The 21,190-nt window shown below is 55.1% G+C and overlaps 1 protein-coding gene across 1 annotated transcript; it reads left to right on the top strand.

The window, feature by feature from the left end:
• Positions 1-877: 877 nt before the first annotated feature.
• On the top strand, positions 878-20,775 carry CSF1 (colony stimulating factor 1). Its single transcript, XM_068540452.1, has 9 exons — positions 878-1,125; positions 4,254-4,376; positions 5,632-5,694; positions 7,268-7,438; positions 11,602-11,749; positions 12,958-13,979; positions 14,498-14,550; positions 14,900-14,958; positions 18,622-20,775. Exons 1-8 carry the CDS (start codon positions 1,087-1,089, stop codon positions 14,943-14,945), a joined length of 1,665 nt encoding a protein of 554 aa, XP_068396553.1. The 5' UTR covers positions 878-1,086; the 3' UTR covers positions 14,946-14,958; positions 18,622-20,775.
• Positions 20,776-21,190: the final 415 nt, after the last annotated feature.

Here is a 21,190-nt window from a genome sequence, read left to right on the forward strand (position 1 = left end):
AAGCTCCTGAATTTGGCATTATGATTAATAGGCTCATCCTATTAGGCCTCATTTAGATTCATTCTCATGTGGAGACAAAATGTGATTAATCATCTCAGTAAATGCATTTCCAAAAGCCTCAAGGGAAATCTAGGGCCCAGGTGCCAATCTCCTCAGGTCTGGAGGCTCAGAAGGGAGCATGGGTACCAGCCAGCATTTACATCACCTGCAGGTCAGGTGCTGGGAGCATCTCCTAGCACACAGCAGAGCCTCCCAGCTCCCTGTCACAGGACACAACTCATCTCCTTCTGGCCAGGTAGTTAGCCTGGCCTCTACCCTGACACCAGAACAGGAGACAGAGGCTGGGCGGGCGGCTTGGGGGCTGCATAAGAAGGAGAGGGCTGCCTACAAACCTGCTGACTCGGGTTCCACAAGGTGCTGCAGGAAGCGCAGCGGGGGAGGCCCCAGTGTCCAGTGTTTGCCCCTGCTCTCAGGCCATTTCCTGCTCAGATTTGGGAATTTTCAGGCCTAGAGGGAAAGTCCCTTGAAAGGAATATTAGAAAGAGAGAGAGAACACCGGATCCGCCTGGAGAGCGCGGAAGGAAAGGCAAGGCTCTGTCCAAAGCCGGCGCGCTGGAGGGAGGGAAGCGGTGAAGCCCGCGTTATTTTCTTGAAGGCTTTGGCGTTGAGCACAGCAAACAAGGCGACTGGAAGACGAGCGGAGAAGACCAGCCCGCGGGGTGGGGGCGGGGAGGCGGTTCAGTGGGCCTCTGGAGTTTGTGTGTCTGTGTCAGTGCGCGCGCGCGCGTGCGTGTGTGTGTGTGTGTGTGTGTGTGTGTGTGTCTGGCGCCTGTCCAAGGTGATTTCCCATAAACCACATGCCTCACAAGTCCGCTTAAAAGGCTGTGCCGAGGAGCTGGCCAGTGGAGCCCGGCTCGGGGAAAGTGAAAGTTTTCCTGGGTGCTCTCTGCGCCGCCGCGGGTCCCTCCGCACTCCTGGGACAGCAGCGCGGCCCTCGGCTGGGGCGTGGACTCTGCAGCGGCCAGCGAGCGAGAGAACGAGAGAGCGAGGGCGGCCGAGGCGCCCGGCCGGGACCCAGCTGCCCGTATGACCGCGCGGGGCGCCGCCGGGCGCTGCCCTCCCACGGTAAGCGACGGCCGTGGCGCGGGGCCCTGGCCGGGCTGGGGTGGGAGCTCGGCGGCGCGGCGCGGCCCCTGGGAGCCCGCTGCCCGGGCGCGCCGACTGCCGAGGCTCTTCCGCCCCGGCAGTGGGCTCCGGTTTCCATCCCATCTTTGCGCACGGACTGCGCGAGGCCCCTCGCGCTCTGGCTGGGACCCGAGGCGGCCCTGCAGCTACAATTGGGGCTGCGGCACTCCCTCGGGAAAGGGAAGACTGCTCACCCCATTGCATGGAGAGGCACACTGAGCCATCCGCTGGCAAGAGAAAGGGGCTCGCAGCCACGGGGCAGAGGCTGCGTCCCTGACTCTCTCCCTTCTGATCAGCCACTGCCAAGGGACAGGCGGAGTGGCTGTGCGCTGAGGGTGGTGCCTTCCCAGTGGGCCATACACATGCTTCTAGGTCCTGCTGGGGAGTGGGCGCTTCTGGATGGGGAAAGTTCAGGGGCCATCCAGCTTATAGAATGCCAAGGCAGAAGGAAGGTGCAGGGCAAGCCACTACTTGTTCCGGTTCACAGACAGAAGCCGTTGGGCACTTGGGTGGCTGGATCAAGTATGTTTTTGTGGGGGGCGGCGTCCCAGAGTTGCATGGGGCCAGCTCTGAATCTTCCTGCCAAACCTGGTTTAGTCCGTTGGGGGGATCCTGGGCTTGGTGGTGGTAGAGGAGGTGGAAGGAAGGTTTGGGGTTGCAGAACTGTGGACAGGGGCAACGGGCTGCTCAGGACTGCATGGGGACTGTCCTGCCCCAACCGTGGGACAGCTCCTAGATGGCACAGGGTGGCACCGTTAATGAACAGTAAGTGGTCTTCCAATGGGTTTGCTTCTGAGGAATCCTAGAGGAGAAACTCGGGGGGGAGAGAAGCAGAAAAATATTCGGAGGATGAGGGAGGGGGTTGCAGGTAGGGTAAGAGGGAAGAGCCCTTCCATGGGGGAGGAAGAGCCCAACTGAGAGAGAAGAGATGGGGTTAGGAGGGGAAATCAGGAAGGGTGAGGTGATGGCAACAAGACAAACAGGGGCTGGAAGTGAGACCACGAGGAAAGAGGAGGAAAGGAAAGGTGGAAAGAAAGAGGCTGGTTTTAGACAGGGGCAGCCCAAGGGTCCACTCATGCTAAGATTTCTCCAGGGACCTTGTTGATGGGGAAGATAGAACAAGATAGGAGGCAGGTGAGGATGGATAGCTGGGCTGAGATGTCCCAGCATCTCTCTGAGACTGAAGCAAAGATTCCTTGTGGTTGCCCCAGAGGCCAAGGCTGGTGGGTGGGAGGAAGAAAGAAGGGGGGAGAAGAGCTGGCCCAGCCAGATGCAAGCTAGAGTGTTAACCCTTTGGTGCCTGTCCAGATCCTCCTCTGAGGCCAAATCAGGGCCCCAGGTGCAGGGTGGCCCCCTTTGGCTACCTTCAAAGTCAGCCTCCCACATGGTGCCTGAAATAACTCCAAAAGCCAGGCAGCCCTTGGGGTTAAGCATTGCCCTCTCCTTGCTGTCCTCAAACATCAGTATCTTGAAATGCGTGCGGCAAGGCTGTCTTCCTGAGCATCCCCTTCCCCATAGGCCCTTTCCTCCATACCACTGACACCTGGGGCTCAGAGCCTCAGGGGCAGCCAGCCTGGGGCAGAGATGTACCTTCTGCATGGCCCAGTTTTCTCGCATGGGTCCTGAATTGCAGGTTCCTGAGGGCCTGGGCAGCTATTCCCACCCAGAGCTACCTTCTCAACCATGCAACAGAGCCCAATGTTTCCTCCATGACTGTTCTCCCTCTTCCACAGTCTCCCTCCCCCAGGTCAGACCAGGACCCTCACCAGATCCCTGTGCTGAATGGCACTGGGCCATCTTGTGCCTCTTTCCTCCAGGCCTCTCCCTCCCTCTCTCTGCCATCAACTTCTCCCCGTCTTTCAAGGCCTCACTGTGGCCCCTCCTCCCTGCAACCTCCCTGGAGCCCAGCCAGGGCCTCTCCTCCCTAGTAAGAGCTGACAAACATTTGGGCTTTTAGTTATATGTAAATCAGCATGTTGTTGTGGGCTGTTTCATAGCCTCCAATGTGCTATTTGTTTGCAGTATTTGTCTCGTCATCTGAATTACTGAGGCAGAGCCCAGAGCCCAGAACCCAGGAAGGCGCCAGCCCGCACCCCATCCTGACAGCATTTCCCTGAATCTGCCAGGAGGCAATCCAGCTTCGGAAAGAAAGCCCAAGGGTCTTTCTCTGCCTCTGGCTGGAGAAGGGGAGACCTAGAGCCAGGGAGAGGGCTAAGGGGACCTTGGCAAGGAGGAGGGAAGGGGAACAACGGTGTCAGGAGCCTGTCCCATCACTCTGAGGGTAAGCAGCTACCTGGCCAGGTGGGTGCTGAAAGAGGGGAGAGATCTCAGAAAACATTCTTGAAATGCTAAGAGCTGACTGGCTGGATGCAGAGCCTGATGGGGCTCCGATAGGCAGGTGCCAGCCAGGGATGGTCTAGAGCTGGCACTGCTGCCTCTGATTAATCGGTTGGGCTCTTTTTGACACACATACCCAGGGCTCCAAAGGTCTGTGGTGCGGGATAGGTTCCCAGTGAAACTGAGTTTGGGCCCCTGGTTTTTCCAGTAGCAGAGCCAGACCTGTGTGGAATCAGGTAGGAGGAAGGGCTGGGCCAAGGCAAATACCTCTGGCTCCAAGTCTGGAAGCCAGCCAGTGCAAGAACATGAACTTGAGAGGTGTGGGCAGCTCACAAGATGCCTGGCTCAGTGTGTGATATTGCAGAGACAGAATAATGGGTAGGTGCAAGTCCTGCATTCAAGGAGTTTCCTGTGTAATTGGCATTTAGACTGGTAGGCATACCTCCCATGTCCTCATTAGAAGTTCAGTGTGTAGTAAGGCTTGGCCTGGGTTAATCTGGGAAGGCTTCTTGGAGGAGACGACATTTGGATTGTTAGCGAGGGAGAGCAACGTTGTGCGTGGCTGCTAGGAAATCCTGAGGAAGGTGGGTTTGGGGAATGCTGCATTCTGGGATGAGGGGCAGGTCTGTAGCATTGTGGGTCTGAGGTCCTTGCTTTTCCACCCTCAGCAGGGCGTGGGGGTTCCTGGGGAGTGTGAGAGCTGGGGAGAAATTATGCCCTCTCTGTCGCAGACATGGCTGGGCCCCCTGCTGCTGCTGGCCTGTCTCCTCGTGAGCAGGAGTACTACCGAGGAGGTGTCGGAGAACTGTAGCCACATGATTGGGAACGGACACCTGCAGTTCCTGCAGCAGCTGGTGAGTGTGTGGCCCTGCCTACCTTACCTTCTCCCCACTGGGGAAACGGAGGCAGGAGTCAGGGAGCAGGGCCAAAGAGAGTGGTTGTAGGCAGAGAAATACGGCCATGCAGGATGTGGCTCGTGGCTCCCACTAGCTCCACGGATGTTCTTCTCACTGACCTTCTAAAGGTCAGTGCCTCTGAGCCCCCCCCCCTCAATCCTGAAGCCCTCTCCCACTCCCCTGCCGGCGGTGGACAGGGTGGGCTTCTAGCTGGTTGCCTAGGTTAATGATTGCCTGGAATGTCAATCGTGGACTCTGAAAAAGGTTGTAAAGCCTGCTCTCCCTCGGTGGGATGCTTCCTCTGAGGAGCCAGCCCAGTCTGCCTGCTGTGTCCAGATGTTGCCTCTAGCTCCTGGACTCCCAGATGTGCCGCCAGCCTGGCACCAGGGCCTCAGCCAGATTTGGAAGGGAGGCTCCCGCCTAACTCCCAGCCCTCCCCCCTCACTTCCCTGGCTCTTGCCCGAGCCCTGGGGCTGGGATGGCCTGATCACCCGGGCCATGAAGGAGCCTGTGCCTCACTCTAATCGTGCCAGCAGAGTCGTCAACAATTTCAAACGTGGTTCAGCCAGGCAGAATCAGGTTGCTGTCATGGCTGCTGTCCTGCTCAGAAGAGAATTTACCATCCCTCTAGCCAGCCAGGCAGGGGGGAGCACCACAGGCTAAGGCCAGCTCCAGGGCCCTGAGCTTGGAGCCCATAGGCTGGGCCTCCTGCCTCTGTTACCTCCTGTATGTAGCTGCTGCAGCAATCCAAGGTAGACCAAGAGCCACCACATTCTCTGAGGCTTAGAATCACAGAACCACTGCTCTGAGGGCCAGTGAGGGCTTTAAGGGCATCTAGCCCCAGTCCCTACAGATCCTGAATCCCCAGAGCTTGTCTAGCCTCTGCTTGAATTCCTTCCAGGACAGGGAGCTCACTACCTTACGCAGGAGATTATGTCCTATATTAGATAGTTCTTCCTTATAACAAGCTGGCATCTGTGAGATTTCAGAGTGGGAGGTACAAGACAGAGACTTCTCGTTCTTCTATAACCCTCCCCTGGGCATGTGGAAGGCACAGGTCTTCCCCTAGCCTTGGCTCTGTCTTTCCAGGTGTGGTTGGGGGGAGATGGATGAGGATCAAACCCTGATCCATCCAGAAACTCTAGTCCCCATTCTTAGGCAAGCTCAGTCGAGTGCAGACACCCTGCCACCACTGGCCTGCTCTCTTTTACAGATTGACAGTCAGATGGAGACCTCGTGCCAAATTGCCTTCGAGTTTGTAGACCAGGAGCAGTTGGTGAGTTATGGCTGTTTACAAGGCCCTTGTGCCAGCATGTATGAAGTTCCCAGGGTGGGTGTATGTGGGAGCATGAAGGCAGGAGAAGTCCTAGAGCTGGGCAGGGTATGGTGTAAGGACCCCTGGTACTCAAGTCTGGGGTGCCAGGGTCCAGGGCTGAGCTGGGCAGGGGCCAGGGCTCAAGTCCCCTGCTGCTACCTTCTGCTGGCTTGGCACATGTCAAGGTCTTAGTATGTGCCACGCACTTTTGATCCTGACTATGTGGTTCACTCTTCTTGTTCATGAGAGGTTAAGGGAGAGAACATAGGTAGTAAGTGATTTGAACGCAGGCAGGCTGGCTCTAAGGCCTAAGGCAAACCAGTACTTCTTCTGGGTCAAATGTTTTGCTTAAGGATGTCACCTCCATCCAGCAGACAGACCAGCAACCAGGGAATCAGTCCAGCCCTTTCCCTCTTCCTCCTATCCCACACCCAACTGAGTGCTGCTGGTTCTCCCTCCCAGCATCTCCGGCTTCTGGGGCCTCACCCCATCAGTTGCTTGGACAATTTCAAAAGCCTCCTAAATGGCCTTCCTGCTTCCAGTGCACCCCTCACCCCACCACTAGTTGGGGAGCTCTCTGAACCACAGCCTGTTATCCTCACCGCCTCCCCCAAACCTGGAGACCCCTCACTCCAGGAGAAAGCCTAGGTTGTTTAGCCTGGGGTTTACAAGCGCCAGTCTCTATCACACGGCCCAACCCACTACCCCCATTCCCTGTTTCTTCCTGCCTCCAAGCCTTTGCACAAGCTCTTTCTGACGCCCGTAATGCCTTTCCAGCTGCCCCCACCCCAGCCTTTATTCCACATCTGTTCTTCTTTGTGCCTCCTAGAAAATCGCCATCATGCCCAGAATTTGCTCCCATCTCTGAGCTTCTGCACACCTGACCCATACACATTTCTATTAGAACTGGAGACCACCTCATGGTCCAAGGAGTAACCTCAGTGTTCCACTCACTCACTCACTCACTCACTCACACCTTACCAAGCATTTACTACTAGGAACCATTGCACCAGGTGCTAGGAATACAGAGCTAAAAGCAGAGTCTTCATTGAGGCACCCACCATCTCTTTAGGGAGACAAAACACTGAGGTCATTCTTTGGACCCCGAGGTAGTCTCCAGTATCCCTATGGCCTGGAGGATTAGAAGGAGCCATATGGTAAAGGGCTTTGTGTAAAAGCAAGCCAAAAGAGGGTCAGAGACAGAAAAATAGAAGTTCCCCAGAACCCACCCTACCTATGCACCTTCATCCTGATTAAAGCCTCATCGTTCAGAAATCTGTGGATCTCTCTGGTCAGAATCCACATTTCCTTCCCTCTACCACAATCCCCAGCAGCGCCAGATCCCAACAAGGGAGAATGAAAGCCAGCTGAGGGCAGCATTCTCCTTCTTACTGGAGGGGGTGGCCCCTCTCCTCAGGAGTAAGGGTAGGGCAGGCTGCAGCCCTCCATCTGCCTGGGATGAGGGCATCCAGCACAGAGTTTGGGCTCCCAAGTGGCATCAGCCAGGTCGTCAACTCCAGGTTCTACTTTTCAGAACGACCCCGTGTGCTACCTTAAGAAGGCATTTCTCCTGGTGCAAGACATAATGGAGGACACCATGCGCTTCAAAGACAACACCCCCAATGCCAATGTCATTGTCCAGCTCCAGGAACTCTCTCTGAGGCTGAGGAGCTGCTTCACCAGGGACTATGAAGAACAGGACAAGGTAGGAGGGCCCTGGAGCCAGGAGCACTGAGTGAGGGCGGGCAGAGGGCAGCTGCGGTGGTACCATCCCTACCCACAGGCACAGAGGCACTCACTGGCCTCACCCATGTCACTGCTCACTTGCTCTCTCACTCACGTATTCATCCCATAAACCTTTGCCGAGGACTGACTGTGCAGGAGGCACAGTGCTAAGCCTTGACGATGTCTTCATGAGCAAGAACTACATGGTTCCCACCCTCTTGGAGCTTATAGTTAAGTGAGGTTGGCAGCCATTAAACAAACAATGACACAGGTAAATAGAATTTTAACCCATGAGGACTATTCGTTCATTCAACAAATAGTTAATGAGTGCTTATTGCATACCAGGTATTGTTCTAGACTCTGGGATACAGCTGTGATCAAACAAAATTCCCCACATTCATGGAGGTTACATGTAGGGATGGTGAGACAGTTAACGAAATACGTAAGTAAAGTATAAGTAAAGTGTCAATAACTGCATTGCAGAAAGAAAACCAGAGAGGGAAGACCTGAAGCAGGTGCGGGAGTGAGCCAGGAAGGAGAAGTATGTGGGGCTCCGGGAGAGAGAAACAGGACTTGGATTTAAAAGGCAGTGGGAAAGAAGAGACAGGGAAGCCTTCTGAGTAAGAAAATATTCACTTGAGGTCCAAAGATGAGTAAGAGTTAGGAAGAAATAAGGCTGGTTAGAGCATTCCAGAACAGAGAACGCTGGGCACAAAGCCCTAGGTGAGCAGGAAAGTGCACATTCAGGGCCCCCAGGTGTGGTCAGCACGGCCAAGGCAGGGGAGTGAAGGGGAGAGAGCCAGGGAGGTGGGAGCCAGATCATCTGGGGTCTTAAAGATGGGGGATTTTGTCTAAAGAGCAAGGGACCTAGTCTAACTTGCGCTGGGAGACCATTCTGGCTGCTGTGCGCACAATGGTATGTAGGGAGCAGGGATGGAGGGTGGGTGGCCAGCAGGAGGTGCAAGTCCAGGCGGCTTGGACTAGGGTTGTGCAGTGAAGGTGAGGCAAGGGGACGCATTCCTGAGTTTAGAGAAAGAACCCAAGGACTTGGTAATGCAGCGGCCGTGAGTTGTTTAGGGAAGGGAAGAGTCGTGATGGTTTTGTCTCCAGCACGTGGAGTTGCCGTGATGCTGAAATGGGGCAGAGCAGGTTTGGGGGAAGGTTCATGTTGGGGTACATTACACTTGAGATGTTCGTGAAATGGCCGAGTGGAGATGTCGAGCAGGCCGCTGGACGTATGGGTCTTGAGTTTGTCTGGTGATAGACAGACGTAAGCGGTGTTGGTCTGTAGGTCATCGGTGAAGCCAGGGGACTGTATAACACTGCCCACTGTGAGAAGAGAAACAGGCCCAGGAAACCCACCATTTATTTAGAAGTCAGGCACAGGAGGGGGCCTGGCAAGGAGGCTGAGGAGCAGTCTAAGGGGTGGGAGGAAACCCAGGAGAGTGTGGGATCCCTGAGCCCATGAAAAAGAGCGTGTCAAGATGGGAAGAGTAGTCAACTTTATCGAACGGGGTTTGAGAAGCCAAGCAAGAGAAGGGCTGAAAAGTGTCCAATGGATTTGACAACGTGGAGGTCGCTGTTGGAGGCAGGTGCCAGATCAGTGAACAGAAAGTGAGGAATTAGAGGCAACACTGTGGAAGAACCTGGCTCCAAAGAACCGCAGAAAAAGAGAGGTAGCTGGAGTGAGTGCGGGATGAAGGGAGGAAAGACTTTTAAATAAGAGAGGTATTAGATCTGTGGTTTTCCAATGTTGAGGTTCATAAGAATCACCTGGGAGCTTGTTTAAAATGCAGATTCCCAGAACTTCCCTGGTGGTCCAGTGGTTAAGACTCTGCACTTCCACTGCAGGGGGTGCGGGTTTGATCCCTGGTTGGGGAACTAAGATTGCACGTGCTGCGTGGCCAAAAAATAAAGAAAAATAAAAAGGAATTCTTCATTTTAAAAAATGCAGATTCCAAAAAAAAAAAACCTTCCTTTTAAATAAAACTCAAAAAACATTTTTTAATAAAAAAAATTTTTTAATGCAGATTCCCAGTATGCACCCCTAGAAAGTCTGATTCCCTGGGTCTGTGGGTGGGCCTCGGAATCTGCATTTTAGCAAGCCACCCACCCTGCACACTGCATGGGATGCTGGGGGCAGGAGGGCAGACCCCAGGAGCGGGGAGCCAGTGAAGCTGGAGGAGCTGGTCTCCTGAGGAGCCGGCAGGGGAGGGATTCAGAGCTCGGGAGGCAAGAAGGCACAGACTCTGTTGAGACAGGTAGACATCGGGACCTTCTGTCCTTGTTTTCTCTGTGAAGTATGAGGTGAGGTATGAAGGACACAGAGATTTTATAAGAAAGATGAGAAGAAGCCAGCTTACCTGTTCCTTACACTTGCCCTGGGCGGGAGGCAGGCAGGGATTGTTGTTTTGACTTTACAAATGAGGAGATGAGCCCAAGCTGGAAAGTTCATTTGGCCAGTGTTTCTGAGCTGGTGAGTAATGTAGCCAAGTCCGGGTCTTCCCATTCCCGCATTCATTCTCTCCTTTATCTGGTAAACACCTACTAAGGGCCTACTATGCACAGCCCCTGGGTGATGCCTTCAAGGACTTCAGCACCTAGTAAAGCCTGTAGTTCTTCCCCATGCAGGTCAGTTTAAGGAAGGACTTGGGAGTCATTGGCAGGTGGGCCATAGATGTAATGAAGCCCTGGACACAGTGTCTGGGGTGAGAGTAGGGGTGGGCCCAGGACTGAGCCCTGAGGAGTGTCAGCCTGTGGAAGTCAGGTGGAGGGGGCCAGCCTGGTAAGGAGACTGAGACGGAGCAGCTCAAGGGGTGGGAGGAAAACCAGGAGTGTGTGAAGCTTCTCAGAGCTCCAGTGGGTGTGGGGAGCCTGGGTCCCACGAGCAGAAGAGAAAAGAGCAGCTCAACAGGCATAGCTGGGGCAGCCTTGGCTCTCCTTCCAAGATACACCAGTGCCAGAGAAGGACCCACAGCCCCATGGCCTCCTCCAGGCCATTCTCCTCACCACACAGGATGATCTCTCTAAAAGACTGGAGTCTTATGCTCCACTCACCTCCCCAACATCCCCTCAGTACTCTTTGCTCTGCGGAGAAGGTTAATGTTTTGTTTTTTTTTAAATAAATTTATTTATTTTATTATTTTATTTTATTTATTTATTGTTTCTGGCTGCGTTGGGTCTTTGTTGCTGCGTGCGGGCTTTTCTCTGGTTGCGGCGAGTGGGGGCTACTCTTCGTTGCGGTGCACGGGCTTCTCATTCTGGTGGCTTCTCTTGTTACAGAGCACGGGCTCTAGGTGCGCAGGCTTCAGTAGTTGTGGCACACGGGCTCAGTAGTTGTGGCTTGCAGGCTCTAGAGTGCAGGCTCAGTAGTTGTGGCACACGGGCTTAGTTGCTCCGCGGCATGCGGGATATTCCTGGACCAGGGATCGAACCCGTGTCCCCTGCACTGGCAGGTGGATTCTCAACCACTGCACCACCAGGGAAGCCCAGGTTAATGGTTCTTGGCATGGCCAACAAGGCCCTGCAGGACCTGGTCCTTGCTGACCTCTCTCAGCTGCATCTCTTGTCACTTTCCTCCTATATGGCTGTGCTATAGCCACTCTAGCTTTCTTTTTCATTTTTTAACATTTCAGGCTCTTTCCTGCGTCAGGACCTTTGCACAGTCTATTCTCACCACCTGGACAGCTCTCTCCAACCCCGCCTCCTTTCCTGGTTAACTCTTGCTCATCTTCTGGTCAGTTCCTTGGGGACTCCCCCAGGCCCTCATTTAGTTCCCCTTGTTATACACTCTCAGATCATTCTTGTTAGGACTCACCACACTTGTAACAATATGTTTAATAACGATGCCCTGTTGGACTCAACGTCCAAATCGGCCAGGGACCACCTCTCTCTTGTTCATTGCGTGATTCCCAGGTAGTTACCAGATGCTTGGCACATTAATATGTGTTAAATGGAGCCATGAATAAATGATAAATTTCACCAACTCAGGACATAGGGGTCCTGCAAACCAGGGTAGAGGGGAGGGAGAAAACAAGAGAAAAAGAAGACAGATGTGAGAAAGGCCAAGGGAGTTTGACAAACAAGCTAGAGACGTGGGACCAGTGCTCATCCTCATCAAGGGGGGCTCTGCTCTCCTTCCAGGCCTGTGTCCGAACTTTCTATGAGACGCCTCTCCAGTTGCTGGAGAAGATCAAGAATGTCTTTAATGAAACAAAGAATCTCCTTAAAAAGGACTGGAACATTTTCAGCAAAAACTGCAACAATAGCTTTGCTAAATGCTCCAGCCAAGGTGAGCACAGAAGGGGCCAGCAAGTGTGGGGTTGGGGAAGGGCATGTGGAACAGAGCTGCATTGGGAGGTGACGCATGGGGCTGGAGGGACCCCTGGGAGGCAACCTGTTTGCTACTCGTGCTCCTGTGTGTGTAGACGTGCTCGTTTTGTGTACATATGTGGCTTCATGTACCTCTGGGTGATCCTAGGCACATGTCTTTTCTGACATGTGTGTGCATGCACACCTACATATGTCTGCATGTTGAGGCATCAAGAAGGATCATGCTGGTGGCTGTGAGATCAGGGAGTGGAAAAGGGGGCCCTCTCAGAGAGCCCTGTAGGCATGGAGGCTTTCCCACCGGCTCTGCAGGCTGGCTGAACGTATGGGGGGTACCGTGGAGAGAGCAGAGGCTCCATCGGGGATTCAGGGCCCTTGCTCCGGGAGCCCTGCTGCGAATCACCAGGATACCCTGGCTCCAGAAGTCCCCAGGATGCCTTGAGTGTCCCCTCAAGGGACAAGGCTGGATTTGAAGTCTGAGCATCATTCAAACTCTCCCAGTGCTGGCCCAGCTGCACACATGTCTACCCTGCGTTGTCCTCGTCTCTGCGTCCTGTGCCACGTGTGCCCACCTACATTCAACCTTGCTCCCCGAGGCAGGGGCTGAGGCCCTGCGACCTGCCAATGGCCAAGTCCAGTCTCGTTGCTTCAATCCCAAGGCCTCAAGCCTTGGCCACATTCCAGCCCCAGCCTGTTCCCGCCTGTGGCCGTGACTGTTTAGCCCCTTGCTGTGCATGAAACCACCTTGCTGCTTTCCAACCAACAGTGTCTTTGGGGCTTGAGGGTGTCTTGTGTTAGTCCCAGAGGCCACTACTCAACCTTCTGGCTGGCTGTTGTCACCCCTGGCTTGGCGTCTGGCCAGCTGGAACTCCAGGAAGGGCTGTTCTCTGGTCTTGCCTGACCCCAACCCCCAATCTGTGTGTCTAAACCCCACTTTTTGCTCTTTCCTGCAAAGAACCTTCCTGCAGTTTGCACCTTCCCTGTCTAAGGCCTGTGTCATGAGCATTGGCTCCAGTCCTGTCCTCTCCTCAGCCCCAGGGCTGAGTTAGGGCATGGGGGGACCCCCAGACCCACATCCCCCTCTCCATCCCTCTGGGAAAGCTGTGCTGGAGGCTGGTGACTCTATCTCCTCCCCGTCCTTCTCTCTCTCTCTCTCTGTGGTTCTTTCAGATGTGGTGACCAAGCCTGATTGCAACTGCCTGTACCCCAAAGCCACCCCTAGCAGTGACCTGGCCTCTGTCTCCCCTCAGCAGCCCCTCGCCCCCTCCATGGCCCCTATGGCTGGCTTGACCTGGGCTGACTCTGAGGGGACAGAGGGCAGCTCCCTCTTGCCCAGAGAGCAGGCCCTTCGCACAGTGGACCCAGGCAGTGCCAAGCAGCGACCACCCAGGAGCACCTGCCAGAGCTTTGAGTCACCAGAGACCCTGGGCGTCGAGGGCCACCCCACTGGAGATTCACCTCAGCCCCAGCACTCTGTCGGAGCTCCTGTCACTGGGATGGAGGACATTCTTGACTCTGTGCTGGGCACTAACTTGGCCCTGGAAGAGGCCTCCGGAGAGGCTAGTGAGGGTCTTATACCCCAAGGGGCAGAGCTTGCCTCCCACACATTGCGGGGCGGCAGCGTCCAGGCAGAGACTGCCTGGCCCAGCCGTCTCCTCTCAGCATCTTCACCAGTCTCTGCGTCAGGAAAGGGCTGGCAGCCTGCGGATGTAACTAGCACACCACTGCCCATGGTGGGCCCCGTGAGACCCACCGAGGCCTGGAGTCACACACCTGAGAACGCAGACCATTCATCTGCCTCGCCCAGAGACCACCAGGAGCCAGGCTCTGCCGGGGCCCCAGCACTGCGCCCGCACGGCCTCAGCAGTCCCTCTGCCCCCTCTTCTCAGCCAAGGCTTCCCAGAAGCCATTCCTGGGGCAACGTGCTGCCCCTTGGGGAGCTGGAAGGCAAGAGGAGCACCAGGGACCGGAGGAGCACCGCAGAGCTGGAAGGAGGACAAGCAAGTGAGGGGGCGGCCAGGCCCCCAGCCCGTTTTAACTCCGTTCCTTTGACTGACGCAGGCCGTGAGAGGCAACACAAGGAGCCCTCCGACCCCCAGCTCCCCGGCTTTGTCTTCCGCCTGCTGGTGCCCAGCGTCATCCTGGTCCTGCTGGCTGTCGGCGGCCTCCTGTTCTACAGGCGGAGGCGGCGGGTAAGAAGAGCGCGGTGCGGGAGAGAAGGGCTCCGCGTGGGGGCAGGGCGCGGCCTGGCTGCAGGAGCAGGTCGGAGGACGACTTGGGCTCAGACTGGGTTCTTCAGACGCTGAGAGACAGGAGGCTGACTGAGCACAGAGGATGGGAGGTTGAAATGGAGGGTTTCTTCAAGAACAGGGAAGGCTCAGGCTACAAGATGAACCAGAAGGGACTGGGGCAGAAGAGTAGGAGACACTGTGCTTGGACTAAAGCAGGATGAGAACCCAGATGGGAGGGGAGATGGAGGAGGAAAGTGATGCGTGTGAGGTCAGGGCAGGGCATTCCCTGGGAGCTCTGCAGAGCTGGGGTGTGAGGATAGGAGAGGCCTCTGGAAGCCCCCTGGCCCTCTGGCTGATCCAGGGTGGGGAGGCTTGGTAACTCTCTCGTAGAGTCCCTGAGCAGCCCTGCCTGCGGGTGGGGCCGCGGCCTCCCCACGCTCCCTCAGCTCCTCAGTGAGCCTGCTATTTTCTGTCCCCAGAGCCATCGAGAGCCTCAGACAGTGGATTCTCCCATGGAGCAACCAGAGGGCAGGTGAGAGGTTTTTTTTTTTGCGGGGTGGGGGGGCTCTGATAGGCATGGGGGACCTAACTTGGCATCTATTTCCCATGTAGATTTGGAGGAGACGTTCTCCCGCTTGCTCTAAGGAGATGAGGCTCAAAACAGGATTCCGGGGTGGGTGGGGAGAAGTAAGGGGTGTCTCTTCTTTCCTAGCTATCTGGGACTTTTCCTAGTTTCTTCTTAGGGTTAGGCAGTTCTGGGTCTTCTAAATCTGAGAGGGCTGGAGCATGTGCATGCGGGCTTGGGGGCAAACTTAGGGGATCCCCTCACTCCCTGGCCTCTGCTAAAGTCTTATTTATGCCAGCCTGTGCTCTGCCCGCAGCCCCCTGACCCAGGATGAGGACAGACAGGTGGAACTGCCAGTGTAGAGGGAATTCTAAGGTAAGACTCTGATCTGGATCTCTCGCCACTCCTTAAAATTAGTTACACCCAGATTTTCCAGTCACCCTAACTTGTTTGTGGTACCACCAACTCCCCTGAGGCACCCACACTTGACTCCCTTTTCTCTCTCTCCTACTCCCTTTTCCATCTATCGCCAGGTCTGGCCAACCCTCTTCTCCCCGGGTCCTCAGGCCTCCCACTGCCCCTTCATTCCCTCCACCCCATTTGAGGCCAGGCACTGTTCATTCTGTGTCGGGCTATGATTTCTGCACTGGGCTCCTACTTTTGCTGCCACCTTCCATCCCAGAGCAACCAAATTGTTCTTATTTAAGGTCTTTAGCCTCTTGGGGAATTTCAGCAACTCTACATCACCCATCACTTCAAACCCAACGTTCTCAGCTTGGCACCCAAGCTCCTCCAGCAGCTGCCCCTCACACGCACCTCTTGCCAGCTTCCTCTCTGTCTGCACCCTGATTTGACCCTTCTTCCCAACCAAGATCATTTCTACTTCCCTGCTTTTAGATGCAAGGAGCCATAGAGGCTTAGTCTTAGAAGGGCTCTCAGAGGTCATTTGGCCTAGTGTCTCTGCATCCCTGATGGGGAGTCAGCCAGCTTCTGGTCACACACTCTCAGTCGCAGGCAAGCTCCCTGCCCTCTCCCAATAACACTGTAGGGAAGTCGTTCCTCACTAGAGGTATAACTGGCTTCCCTGCCCCTTCCCCATCCTCCCTCATGAGAGCCCTCCAATATTTAAAGTCAGTTATCCATGTCCCCTTTAAGAATTCTCTAAGCTAAGTGTGGCCAAGTCCCTCAAACATTCCTTATATGATATGGTTTTCAGACCCCTCACCATCCTGTTCGCCCTCCTTTGGACACACTCGTTTGTCAATGTCCCTCTGAAAATGTGGTGCCCAGCCCTGGACACAGTGCTCCAGATGTTGTCTGACCAGCTCAGAGTACAGTGGGACTGTTACCTTCCTTGATCTAAACAGTGTTCTTCTATTCGTACAGATTAAGATTGCATTCGTGTTTGTTTGTTTTTTTAACAACCACATCATTCTGTTGTCATATGTTGAGCTTGTGGTCTATTAAAATCCCTAGTTCCATTTCCCATAAACCTCTGTCAAGCCGGACTCTTTCCTGTACTTGGAGAATTTACTCTTTTTACCAATGTGCAGGAATTTATATTCATCCTTGTTAAAACCACCTTGTGGGCTCAGGCCTATCATCCGAGCCTACTGAAATTGTTTTAAATCCTAATTCTGTTTTCATAGCCCTCCCAATTGTGTCTGCTGCACATAGATGAGTGTCTTCTGTTGTCCTCGCCCATGTTTTTGATAAACATGTGCCTCTTATCACTCCTCACCCTGGGCTCCCCGATTCCAGGCAGCCCACGGCCCTCCTCCCTTCCTTCCCCTCAGACCACAATCAGGCTGCAGGAATCAGCCCTTCCTGATGGTCTCCATCACCCTCTGGTTGCTCTTTTAGTTCATACTCCTCTGCTCTTTTGTATTTGGTTAATACTATATCGATTTGCACTTACTTGGATGTTGTTTGTTTTTATACATTTTAAAATCTTACTTGATGCATACGTGTACATTCTGTACCCCTAAGAAGTCTGTAAGCCCCTTGAGGGCAGGGACTGTGTCTTCTACTTTTTTTGCATTTCTTTTTCTATCCTGAGTCCTAAACAGAGAGGGCTTCTTCATACTTGCTAAGAACTCAATAAATGCTGACTGACTGGCTTCAGGGCTGACTGGCCGATTGGCCCTGGCCGGCTGTCTCTAACTGTCTAGCCTTCTGGCTGACCAGTTAACCAGCTAACTAATTGACTCTGAATGGCTGACCAGCTGGCTGGGTGACTCTGACCAGTTACTAGCTAGTAACTGCCTAACTGGCTAGTCGATTGGTGAGCTGATTGGCCAACTGACTGGCTGGCTGCTTGCCTAAGTTGCTGATTGGCAGGCTGGCTGACTAGCTGGAGTGAACCCATTCAAGTTTCCAGTCACATCCCATGCCAAATGCAAGCCAGCACTTCAGGGCCTTCTCATGTGTAGAGTGACAGGTCTGGGCCACTCCTAGCGAGATAGGGGATCTGCCAAATGCTGAAAACCAGGGGAGCCTATTTAGAAAACAGCGAGAAGTAACACATCTGGAATCCTGGGGTCCACCTTGTTGGTAGGGTGAACTAAGATGGGTCAGATGGGACACTAGCAGGGCTGCGAGAATGACGCATACCCCATCAGGACTGGCAAGCAGAGGAGGGACCAAGGTCCCTAGGGACTTCATGGCTCAAAGCTGCATCACCCTCTGACTGGTCGCCTGCCTCCCCCCTTGGTCTTGGCCCTCTGCCTGCCTAATCTCAGGCCCTCCCAAGCTTTCCTCTTCCTCCCCTTAAAATTTCACTTAGCGAGGAACCCAGGGCAGGGGCCACATCCAGACCTCCACTTGGATCCAGCCCTAAAGTGGTCTCCAGGCCAGGTGGCAGGAGCCTCAGGGAGACTCAGGGCCAGCCTCAAGACTTACTGCTGCTCTAGTGAGAGAAATGACAGGGGGAAACACAGAGGCAGAGGTCTGAGAGAGGGACCCTCAGAAAGGAAACGTGGACACCAGACCCTCCACTCCAAGCAACCAAGACATAGGGGCAATGGGCTGGAGGTTGCCCATTTGGTTCTTCTTCCCTCCTGGCCCCAGCAGGGCCTGTGGCCTGGCTGTACCCAGCATGGCTCATGTCCAGTTTATGGTCCTCCCTTCTTCCCCTTCCAGAACATGGGAATGGGCTGGGAGCCAGAAGCTGTGGTCCCATCTTTCCTCCTTACCCATCACGGGTTTTGCTAGTAGGGCCCATGGACAGTCAGGGAGGGAAGCTCCACACTGGGTCCAAAGTCAAACTGTTGGATGGAGTCCAGGGGATTTCTGCTCTGGGAACAAAGCGTTCTGAGGACAAGGATGGGGGAGGGCTTGGAGAGAGCAGGGCCCTGACTCCTACGGATGATGCAGGGAGGCAAGTCCCTTGGTCCATCCGGCAGGAGGCTGGCTTGCTTAGGGGTTAGCATGCCAAATGGCAGGGTGGGAGTTTCCTTGTCCGGAACTGCCTCTACTTCTTCCCCTTCAGATACCTCTGCCCTGCTGTCCTGAATATCATGTGTGATGACCCTCTGTGATGAGTGGTGAGGAGGTGGGAATGAGCAATTCCTCTTCTTTGTTAGAGTTAGCAGGATTCACTCTTGATTTTTTTAGACCAAGGACAGTGAAATGGTCTTTCCTGAGGAGGGGTCTAAGGACATGCAAGTGCCCCCTTCCCTCCCTGTCAGACCCCTCCACTTGAGCAATGCCCCCTACCCCAGCCCTGCTGAGACCTCTACCAGGCCCTGTTACCTCCCCCTATGGTCCCTGGTTCCCCAGGAGGAGGTAGGAGGTGAGGCCAGTCTGCCCAGTGGCTTGGGCTGCTGCCAGAGAAAGCTGCCCGGTCCCTTGTGGTGTCTGGGGTGGCTGGGAAGGCGAGGGAAAGGATGGGGGAAGGCGAGGGAAAGGATGGGGGGAGTCCTGTCTGCAGCACCACCAACGGCCCACAGGAATGCTCTACCTCGCCCACCCATGTCCTCAGCGACCCCTCCCTTCACTCCCACCCAGCTGACCAGCCTTTCTTTCTCTCCCCTACAGCTGGGCGCGCAGGACAGTCTCTCCATGTGAGGAGACGTTATGGGGACATCCACCACCACCCCTCCCCAGCCATTCTCCTGGGAATGTGGCCTGCCCACCATGAGAGCTCCTGGACTCAGGAGAGCAGGACTAGACCAGAGCAGCGAGGCTGGGGCCCTCAGCCCTCGACCCTCAGACTCTGGACTGACTAAGAGAGGGCTGGAGGATGCCCCCCACGCTGCTGATATTTATCGGGGGCCCTGGAGGCTCCCATCCGCTTGAGGAAGGCTGGAAAGCCCGGCTGAGGACCCTCTGCCCCTCAGGGGCTGTGTCCTCCTCCCATTCCCCTCCAAGCCAACACCTGGGCCAGGGACCCAGAGGCCCGTGGGACATGGGAGAGCAGGGTGGGCGCTGAGCAATGGAAGAGCCCTTGTGCCAGAGGACCCGCCTGGTGCCAAGGGATCCCAACACCGACAAGCAGGGACTCGTCTCCAGAGAGAGAAGCATGAGATTCGCAGGGCAGGACAGCGTCACTGGATTTCCCGTAAAGGTGTGTGGCCCAAAAGACGGGAAGAGAAGGCCTCTGGGCCTGCTGGTCTGCACTGACAGCCCAGAGCGGGTCTGCACCCTCCACTTGCCTAACTGCCCTCTGCTGGTGGCCAGGCGGAGAGGGGATGCCAACTCTACCCTCAGGACCTGCCTGGCTTGGCTCGTGATGCCAAGGGCAAGACCAAGCTCTGGCCTCGGCCCCAGCGTCCCCCCAGCCCTGCCAGAGCTTCTCCAGGAGGCCGCGCAGAGGCTCTCCTCATGAAGGAAGCCATTGCACTGTGAATACTGAACCTGCCTGCTGAACAGCCTGCCCCATCCATCCCAGAGAGCAAACACCTATCCGTCCTCCCACCCCTCCAGCCTCTCCCCAGCTTCCTGCACTGAGTGCCCGAGCCGGCCTCGCCCGTCGACTGAGGGAGCCCCTGAGCCCCGACCTTCTGCTGACCCGGCTCTGAATCCCTGGGGTGGATCAGGGTGGGAGAACTGCCCGGGCCACCAGCCAGAGCTGGTCTTCAGGCTGCGTTGTTCGCCCAGGTTTCTGCATCTTGCACTTTGACATTCCCGAGAGGGAAGTGACTAGTGGGAGGGAGAAAAGGAGGGCAGGGACAGACACAGAGAGAGGCTGCAGGGTGAGCTCTGACGGAAAATAGGTCTTTGAAGTTAAGGGCATGCCCCTGAGGTGGGGGAAAGGGTCTGCACCCCTGACCCCCCAGCCTGCCCTCTTGCCCTGTACCAGGCCCCTGCCCCAACCACAGCCTCAAGGCTGCTGCTGGCTGGCACCTGGGGTGAGTGGTTGTCCCTGGTAGGAGCCTGGGAGGCAGTGACACCCTCTAGCTCTCATCCCACCCCTCGCTAGCACCATCTCTCTGACCAGGCAAGCCAGGGTGGGAGAGGGACTTGGAGAATCCAGGCGTCTGCTTCCAAGTCTGCCTGAGGGCCTCAGCTTCCTGGGTCAGCCCATGGCTGTGGCTCTGAGAGTTGGGCAGCAGGTGACAGGGCTGTTGATTACCCTCGGTCCCTTTGTGCTACTGTGTCCCTCCTCTCCTGCCGCCCTGGGCCCTCCACTGAGAGACCCTGCCCTACTTGGCCACTGGACTGGGGCCTAGGAGCTTCCCTTCCTGCCCTTAAAAGTGAGGGTCCGCTGGTCCCTGCCTCCCCTGTCCTGTTGCTGTCAGCTGAGGGAAGGGCAGTGGAGAACTTTCCCCTTGGGGTCCCTTTTCCTAGTCACAGACTCTATATTTGATACTAAAAGATATATATTTAAAAGTGGAAGGAAAAAAAACCCACAGAAAAAGCATTCCTCCCGCACTCCCCACCCCTTAAACGTATGGTATTTTAAAGGTCAAGAAAGCAAATCCAATCCATCACAGAAACTCTTTGTGGGCTCTTGGTGACACAGGAGTGGGAGGGGCCCCAGAGCCCCCTCTGGGTGGCTCCCCAGCTACCTGAACAGGAGCCCTTCTTTTCTCTGAGAAAGCCGAGAGGGAACATTGGCTCACACACTGTGAGATTTTGTTTTTATACTTGGAAGTGGTGAATTATTTTATATGAAGTCATTTAAATATCTATTTAAAAAATAGGAAGCTGCTTATATATTTAATAATAAAAGAAGTGCACAAGCTGCCATGTGTGGGTCATGGGAAAAGTTGCTTTTGGTGTGTGAATGGCAAAAATGGAGTCGGGGGGGGGTGACCAGTAGCTGCTGGGTGAGACCCAGCTCAGAAAGCATTTTTCAAGGTACGTGGGGAAGGAGGGTTCTCTCCAACTTCCAGTCTTGTTACCAAAACCTCCTGCATTATCGCTGTCCCAAACACATTCATCTGCATATCTGTTTAATAGGAAAACGAACAGAAACCAGCCCAACTTCAGGCCTGCCCACCAGCCCCTGCCCCAGCCCAGCCTAGCCCAGCATGGCTGGTTGGGCTCTGTCCAAGGGCCCAAGGGGCCTGTAAGTATGAGTCTCCTTGACCACTGACCCCTGCTGTCCAAGTCCTAGCAGGCTGTGAGGTGAATGACCACTGTCTCTGGACTGGGAACTAGG

This window comes from Eschrichtius robustus, chromosome 3, assembly GCF_028021215.1.
Source record: "Eschrichtius robustus isolate mEscRob2 chromosome 3, mEscRob2.pri, whole genome shotgun sequence".
Classification (NCBI taxonomy): Eukaryota; Metazoa; Chordata; class Mammalia; order Artiodactyla; family Eschrichtiidae; genus Eschrichtius; species Eschrichtius robustus.